The following is a 9,001-nucleotide window of genomic DNA, read 5'->3' as shown; positions in this document are numbered from 1 at the left end:
ATGGGCAACAGACACGAACCTGAGGAAATACAAGTGGATCTGAGACATGTTAAAGGGAGTCAAGCTCACTTGTAAGAAAAGTAGAAACTGAAACCTGTGGCCCTGTAGTTTTGTATCTATCAGAATGGCAAACGTCAAAGCCACAACTACACAGTTATGGCAGTGGGTGGCAGGCACGGTCTCACATGCTAGTGGTACGTGAGTCGGGTTACTGCCTGTACGTAGGGGGTATGCTACTGTCATGGTCTGTGACCCCAGAATTCCATTTTGGGGAATTTATTCTACAAGTACATATTTATGCCTGTGTGAAGTGGCACACACACAAGGTCTGGAGACAATCCAAATGCCCATAATAGGGGATTGCTTAAACACATGTACATTCATGTAATGGAATACCAAGCAGTGACTAAGAAAAAGACTTTAACGAGGAAGCTATCTAGGGATGTGAGAAGACTAACAAGAACAGTGAATACAAGCACATGGTATGGACAGGATGTGACTCTTTGGGTAAAAATGAGAGGAAAAATTAAGACTTTACATTTGTATTTGTTTGTATATGCCTGAAAAAAGTATGGATGGAAACATAAGCAACCAAGATCAGAGGTTATGGGATGAGGGGCAGGGGAGGATTTGCAGTACGGACAGGTGGGCCGAGGGCAGGTAGAAGACATTCCACTGTATAGCCTTGCATATGTTTTGGTTTTTGAACCATGTGAATGTATTACCTATTTGAAAAATAAAGATTTAAAAAGACTTATTGACTCGGTACAAGTCAGAAGACGCGAAAAGTCCCCAGTTTTTAGTTGAACAGTAATAAGCCAACTTAGGTAGTAACACAGACACACGACATGCTGAGCGAAGGATCTGGAGTCAGACTTTCTGATTTTAAACTCAAGCCGCACCACCTAGAATTTGTGACTATAGACGAGTTAGCCACTCCTATCCTCAGTTTTCTTATTTATAAAATGGGTAATTCCACCTAAGAGTTAATGCTGCTGTGAAGAGTAAGGAATCCATGGAAAGCCCTCAACACAGTGGCTGCCGATCTTGCCATTGTAAGAAACAAGCTCACGCTCCTTATGTATTCCACAAATTATAAACAAATCCTCAGCTCATAAAGGGAAACGTTTCAAAGGCGGGGGGAGGGGAACAAGAAAGAAAGATAGCAGAAACATTTATTTAACTCCTATTCGCTACAGTCTGGTGGGCACAACAACAAATTATTTGGAATGGTGTTCAGAATCGAAGCCGCACCTGTAGATATTAAACTAGAACACCTGTCCGCCTGTGTGTGCATCTGTGGGTGTTTGGTTTTACCAGATGACTGCCATGGTACCACGTAACCAGTCTGTGTGTTCGGTGAACAGCTGTGGTTTCTGCAGGTACTTGAGTTTGTAGACTGCTGAGATGTCTACTGTGAACTGTGCCCAAACTTCCAGCTGAAGGCAATGCTGATGAAGATGGAAATAACTGTCCTTTCTCATTTACACTGGCACCTAGGTAAAGCTGGAGAATACGGCAGTGTTTCACAGACACACAGAGACTACAAGTATTGAGTAAATTCACGGTGTTACAATGTCACAATGCTTGACTTAATCAAATTTCAAAACTGGGAAAACTATTAACTACTCTGATCCTCTTTATAATCTAAGAATCAACACAGGAGAAACATTCAAATTTTACCAATTTTAATATATAGTATATCTAACTTACATAGATGCCACTTAAGGGAAAAAAAATAAACTCATGCCATTGAAGGAAGGAATTCTTTTCCTTTTCTTCATTTTCATTACTTCATCAGCTGGTACAATCATTTCTGTCAGTTATATTATCAAGTGCTGCACTTTAAAATTAGGTGATGAGATAAAGACAAAACGAGAGAGGAATTACCAGCCAAGCGTTTTCACAAGGCAGTCAGTCCCCTAGTGACCCTGCACGACAAGGGGGCTGGGACTTGGAAAAACAGGTTATATCACAAATATCATACAGTATTACCAGGCTCACAAAACAAAGGTTCCTACACCTTATACAATCATTTATGAAATACACACAGACACAAAAATGTAGGCTGCTCCCTGCCCCCGGAATCCAATTTGTGATAAAATCAAGTTAAATAAATTTCAGCTTAAGAATACTTCATTTGTTTATTTTCTTGGTGGTGCAAAAATTCATTAAAACCTTGAAAAGAACTTTTTATACTAACCTTTTAGTTTCCTAGAACTCACTCTGAATATACAATCTTTCCCAAGCTTGAAACAAATCACAGTAAAGAAAAAAACAAAAAACACTGGAAATGACCAAGGATTTTCTCCAGTAAACAGAATTTAAATAATAGCTTTTAACTGAGAGAACAGTGAAGTAACACTACCAAAAAGATTTTTGAACTTACAGTAATAATAGACAAGGTGCAAAACTTTCACATTTTCTTAAACTCTGAATGAACACTAAGAATAATTCTTACTAATTTATCAAGAAGATTACTTACTCACTTTTTAGACAAGTTCACCTTAAGGTCCCCCTCTCCTACCATACAATACTTACATCCCTAGAAATGAAAAGTGGAGAGGGCTCCAATCAAGCCGGCCTGTTTTATTTGACAACCAAAAAAAAAAAAAAAAAGTCACCACCATCAACAACAAAAAACCCCTGGGTCTATAAATGTTAAAATTGGGTAGGAAAATAATTAATTAGTGAGAACTTACTCCTTTCAACCATATCCCTCTCCTAGGGACGACCAAATATTTTTAAAAGAGGGGTGAGCCAACTAAATACAGTTTAAAATACGCCACTAAATCATCGATGAACACATTTCAGACTCTGGCAGGTAAGGTGTGGGTTTAAGAGCACTTACTTCATAAAAGACTGAAGAGTTGAAGGAGAAACTCTAGGTTTTGTACCCGTATTACTTCTACACAGATGCCTCCTTCCAAGTTAATCACATTCTATCTCTAACAGCTTTTAAAAGAATATTTTAAATATTGGAGGATATTTAAATCCCAGCTTTAGAAAATGAGCTTAGGACGTGAAGGTCATCTGTTGGTACAAGTCACACAAAGTACCATTTATATACAATGAACCGAAATGAAAGGAAAGGTAGGGAGAGGGAAGCTTCACAAGGCTCGAACTCACCTGCCTGTTTAAATAACCTACCGAAGAAATTCCGGTTGAGAGAGGATTGCATAGACTGTATTCTAAAATAAAATCCTTTAAAAATGTTTAATTTGAAAGAGTAAATTTTGTGTGTATCGTTTTAAAGTGGCATTATAAATCCATATAATCCCAAATTCTATCAAAGTGAAACGTAAGTATTTATGCAAATTTTTCTTCTCAAAGTAAACAAAAATTTTCTAAAATTGGAGTAAAGACAAAGAAATGCAAAATCAAAAGAAACAGATACACAGGATAGGTTCTAAGTAGAGAATCCTCTGGAGCCAGCCCACGACACACGGGCAATCTGGCTGGGCAGCTAGCAGAGGGGACAGTACGCACTCACCTTTACTGAAGGCGGGCCTTTATACCAAAACAAAACAGCAACAACAACAGCAACTGAAAATCTTAAATAAAAACCAATGAAACTGAAGCTGAAGTCCTGGGGATGCTTCAGTCCCTTCTGTAACTATGCACTGAAAGGGCCGTTCATCACACTGACACTTCCCGGTTATAGAAAGTGACATCAGGTAAGACTAACAACACATTTGAAAAATTACTGATAAATTTTTATCACTGATCCTAGCCCAAAGCAGCAATGTTTGTTCTCTAGCTCTCCTTTTCTATAGCAGACTGCTAACAGTGTTTATTAGGATGGTCATTTAAGTCCGACAACTGGAAATAAAGAACAGAATAAGAAAAAAACCAATTCTAAACAGAATAGCAGAATATTCAACAAATGGAAACATACGAAATTAAACACAGAATTAGTATAACTTACATGTTTTAAAAGTATATACTTCATTTATAAATATCTCTAATTGACAATCTATTAAGAATCATAAATATTCAAGTGAACATTTGAATTTTCTCTTTAAGAGTTGAGAGTTCTTCCTTCAGGTCTTTGAAGATCAGCCCCCTTTCGCTGAACGTCCAAGACTGACAGGCTTCACACAGTCAGATTATGTCTCTAACTAGACATATAAAAGCCTTTATTACCTACTGTGTTGTAGTAAGACTTTAAAATTCTGTAACTCTCTTATACTTGTAGAAAGCCTACAGAAGAAAAAAAAGAACATATTAGTTCATATGTGCACATATTTCAAATTACTGATACCATTCCATGAGCTGTAATTTGAAAGCAAAATCCAAAATAAAAGAATATAAACACCACTGGCCAATGAGTTTGCTGTGATTACTTAGTAAAGACTGTGCTGTGCACAGCTACAGTTCTTCACTCTTGGGTCAGAAGGGGCAAAGGGAGCCAGTCACTTATTATCAACACATTCTGGATTAATGATGGCAACAGCAATATGAGTAACTCATTACAATAAAGAAACTCTAATCATTTACAACTGGTCTTATAAGTTCATTTTGCACATTCCTCTCCAAATGTCCACTCCTTCCTCGTTATTCCCCAAACACACTACAGATGACCCTTAAACATCAAGGCTTTGAACCGTGGGGGGGTCACATACACAGGTCTTTTTTTCAATAAAGATAGTTCTGTAAATGTATTTTCTCTTATGATTTTCTTGACGCTTTCTTTTCCCCAGCTTATGTTGTTGTATGAATGTGGTAAATGATACATGTGACATATGGAATATGTGCTAAATGACTGCTTATGTTATCGGTAAGGCTTTTACAATCAACAGTAAGCTATTAGACATTAAGTTATCGGGGAATCATAGTTACACATGGAGGTTTGACTACATGGGGGTAATGTTAGCTCCACACGGGTAACTATCGTTTACACACCTGTGCCCTACATCCACCACTATTTACGGCGTTCAAAAAGTAAGTAATTATTGAACGAGTGAATGAACGCATGCATGCTTCTGGGCCCAGGCCCAGAAGTAAAACTCTGGGATGGGAGCCACAAAAAAATAGTTCTATAAGCTCAGTTAGCCTTACATACAATTCAGGTTGGTATGATAAAAATCTAATGTTTTTCTTTCTATAAAATAAGATGATGTAGTATGCAGTATTAAGCTTCTTTCTTTACTCTAAATACTTAGTAAACAAGAACTTTTCTTATATTGAGAGCTTAGTATGCCAGGCAACGTCCTCAGCACATCACACACATATTCTCAGTCATTGTAAAAAAAAAATTCTCCAAGGTAGATAAAATTAACCCTGATGTTCCAATTTGAGGAAAACCGAGACTGACATAAATCAAGTAATTTTTCAGGGTCACCCAGCTAATAGATGGGTTCCAACCAGTTCATCATATCTCATGACTACATAACTTCTCAAAAAGTCCAAGCTCTCTAGAGTCTCAACATTTTTTTGTTACTCTTGCAAGTTGTGGGATTAGTAGAAAATGAATTCTTACTCTAATCCTCAGAATATTAAAGGACCGAAACAGTTTTTAATTATTAGGAAAAAAACAGAATATGATTATCAAATAAATGTGTAAAATCATATGCTGTACATTAAAGTACCTATTAAAAAAAAACCCCACAAACTTGTGTCAAATATGTACGAAGATACGGTGAAGAGACCATGGCCTGAAAGGAAAAGAAAGAGAGCCAAGCAAACAGCAGGTGTGCTCGGAACGAAAAAGCGCTAAGTCTGACTTAGACACGAAAGGGAGAGGGATCAGAGAACTCAAAGGTCACACACAAATTAACTACAGGTATGTCGCCCTTACCCAGAGACCCCACACTGACCGTCACTACTGGGACCGTGGGAGCACAGTCTCCGTGGAAACACGAGCCAGACCTCACAGCTGACCCCCCAACAGAGCAGTGGCAGGGGAAGGGAGGGGCCACTTGCCCTGACCTACTGCTTCTCTCTTAGAGGGGCACTGCGGGACACGGTCACATCTAACAGGGACAGCAATGCCGTATCTATTTGTATGCTGGAAAAGAAACCATTTCCTATGAATGCTGGAACTATCAGAAAATGGCTGTTCCTGTAGAAACAGGTAAAGAAGCCCCATGTTGCAGGATTCAGTGGCCAGAACTGCCCACTAGCATCAGGTGACAAAGCGACGTGGGGCTGGGTGCTCTTAGGTAAAACTGTATACAACAGGCCATCAGAGAAAATGACTAAAGACTAATTCACTGCAGAAAAGCTAATGCACGAACTCGCTGAGGTGTCACACAATAATTTTACGTGTTAATGCAGTCAGAGTCATTTACTACTTAAATGGACTGATAATCAGGTAGAAGATACAATGAAAAGATCCCATCAACAATTATTAAGAAAAACTCTAACAAAAAAACCTGTAACATTCTCTAAGGAAAAAGTAAATGTACAGAATCCACATAAATTAAAAAATCGGGCTCAACTAAGATTAAAAGGAGCGTGGCTACATAAATTGTGGTATGTCCTTGTAACAGAATATGGCATATATTGAAAAAAGAGTGAGGCAAACCAAGAAACAGACCCTTATCCACAGAGAACGCACTGATGGTCACTGGAGGGGCGGTGGGTGGGGGGAAGGGGGAAACGGGATGGGGATGAAGGCGGGCACTTGTCCCGATGAGCACAGGCGATGTACCGAACTGCTGAGTCACTAAGCTGTACAGCCGGATCTAATATTACACCGTATGTTAAATATACTGGAATTTAAAAACTTAAATAAAAAATAAAATGCTGCTTATGTATTTGGAAGTGGCTAAGAAAGTAAACGCTTATCACAAGGACAAGAATTCTGTAACTGGGTGGTGATGATGTTAACTAGTCTTACTGTGGCAAAAATTCTGCAATATATATACAAATATCAAATCATTATGTTGTGCACCTGAAACTAATATAATGTCACAGTTTCTTCTCAAAAAACAAAATAATCCTTATGAAAAAAATTTAATAATATCAAGACATGATTATAATACAATGCCAAGTAAAAAAGAACAGGAAAGTACACAAAAATACGCTTTCAACTCTGTTAACACATAGATAAACACACGCACACATGTAAATATTTTACTTACAAGTCGAGGAAAAATACACATTTTAAAAGTACATCGCATGTTGAAACAGTCCTGGGTAGTGGGGATAGCGGTGACTTTTAAATTTATTTTTAAAATTATACTTCCATGTTTTTCCAAATTTTTTACAATGACCACGAATTATTTTTATAATTGGGGGGGGCAGGGAAAGAGGATTATTTTAAGAGCTTTAATTAGCACATGGATAAACTGGTGTTTGTTTTTCTGTAGAGGGGGAAAAAGGAGATTAAATTAGGCTATACCCTTACTTGTGTAAGCATCCCACCCCAAGTGTCACTGCCCTCAGGAGAAGAACAGTTTCCACATCTAGTTTAGTCAGAAACAAAAAGACAGTTTTTGTCTACTGAAAAACAAGAGCACTAACCATCCATCGGTTTGTAAACCACCATCACTAGCACCAGCTGCCACGGAATCCCGGGAGCAGCTCAGTGTAGGAAGCGCAGTCACGTCTAAGCTCAGGTCACCTTCACGTTAGCTCTGGAGAAGGGTTTCTTTTTTTTTTTTTAAGATTTTATTTATTTATTTATTTGAGAGAGATAGAGACAGCCAGCAAGAGAGGGAACACAAGCAGGGGGAGTGGGAGAGGAAGAAGCAGGCTCACAGCAGAGGAGCCTGATGTGGGGCTCGATCCCATAACGCTGGGATCACGCCCTGAGCTGAAGGCAGACGCCCAACCGCTGTGCCACCCAGGCGCCCCTGGAGAAGGGTTTCTATCAGCCGCACTTCACAGAGAAAGGAAGGAAGCTGAAGGAACCGGGTGAAGTGCCTGAGCTCATGCAGACAGGACCGCAGGCTCGGAATCCAGTTCTCTTCACAGAACAGTAAAGCAAATACCAGGCTCCAGACAGAGAACTGAAGCCGACAGGCCTGCCTTTATGATAGTCTCTGAGACTCAGAGACATTTTGAGGAGGTCAACATTCGTTTTCTTCTCAATTTTATTTGGATCTAAAATGTGTAAATTGTTTAAAATACTTTTCATTTAAATTTCACTGAAATACTCTAAATTTAATTCAGTTTCTCCTGTTTTATCTTATTTACGGGCCTCGTAAGTGGGTGAACTAAATTCTTCACGAAGTACTAATTCCTGATGGACATCCTATGTCTAGCTTATGCTTGAAACCCCAACCTACACAGTCATCTGTCAGTACATGGGAACAACAGGTGACATCTTCTAAGATGGGGAAGGAACAATTTATTTTTCTCTTAACTGCCCCCTTTTTAACTTAAAAATGCACGTTAAGAAAACATAAGAAATAATCTCTGTATCACCTGCCCCCCCCTTTTTATTTTAAACAGTTCTTCCTTGACTTTGTATTTTCCAGGGCAGCCCAGTTTTATTGTCTCTCATTTTCTAGGATTCTTTTCCTTCCACTCTGTATTCCTTAGTTGGTACCACACGTGGTACAAATTCTGTTTGAAACCACCTGTGGCATAAACCAAAAGCAAACTATAGGTCTATGCAGGGAAAAATAGGGTAAGAATGAATGGAGGGAAAATGCCTCCTCAGCTTAAGAAATAAAAAGCTGGGGCACCTGGGTGGTTCAGTGGGTTAAGCTTCCGACTCTTGGTTTTGGCTCAGGTCATAATGATCTCAGAGTCATAGGCTAGAGACCCACATTGGGCTGGATGGAATCTGCTTCAGATTCTCGCTCTCCCTCCTCATCCACCCCTCCTCCCTGCTCCTACATGCACCTGCTCCGACTCTCTCAAATAAAATCTTAAAAAAAAAGAAAAAAGGCAGTGAGAAGGTTTAATCTCTTTTTCTTTCATCACATCTCAACCAAGCTCTCCTTTCCTTACTCCTGCTACTGTAGTTGACCAAGCTATAGCCAGCTGAATATTAGAATATTTTCCCCACAAAACTGAGAAGGCAAATAGAAACACTGCCAATCTG

The 9,001-nt window shown here is 39.0% G+C and overlaps 1 protein-coding gene across 2 annotated transcripts in view; it reads right to left on the bottom strand.

Moving 5' to 3' along the window:
- Window positions 1-2,302: 2,302 nt before the first annotated feature.
- The window catches only part of ERO1B (endoplasmic reticulum oxidoreductase 1 beta), a 56,623-nt gene continuing 49,924 nt past the window's right edge, over window positions 2,303-9,001 (bottom strand). For both annotated transcript variants that reach the window (XM_040623808.1, XM_040623809.1), the window contains one exon: window positions 2,303-4,203. In XM_040623808.1, the coding sequence (XP_040479742.1) occupies window positions 4,143-4,203 (61 nt within the window). In that variant the 3' untranslated portion in view covers window positions 2,303-4,142. The remainder of the gene's footprint in view (window positions 4,204-9,001) is intronic.

This window comes from Ursus maritimus, unplaced genomic scaffold (assembly GCF_017311325.1).
Source record: "Ursus maritimus isolate PB19 unplaced genomic scaffold, ASM1731132v1 scaffold_7, whole genome shotgun sequence".
In the NCBI taxonomy this organism is placed as follows: Eukaryota; Metazoa; Chordata; class Mammalia; order Carnivora; family Ursidae; genus Ursus; species Ursus maritimus.
This window is presented reverse-complemented; position numbering and strand designations above follow the sequence as displayed.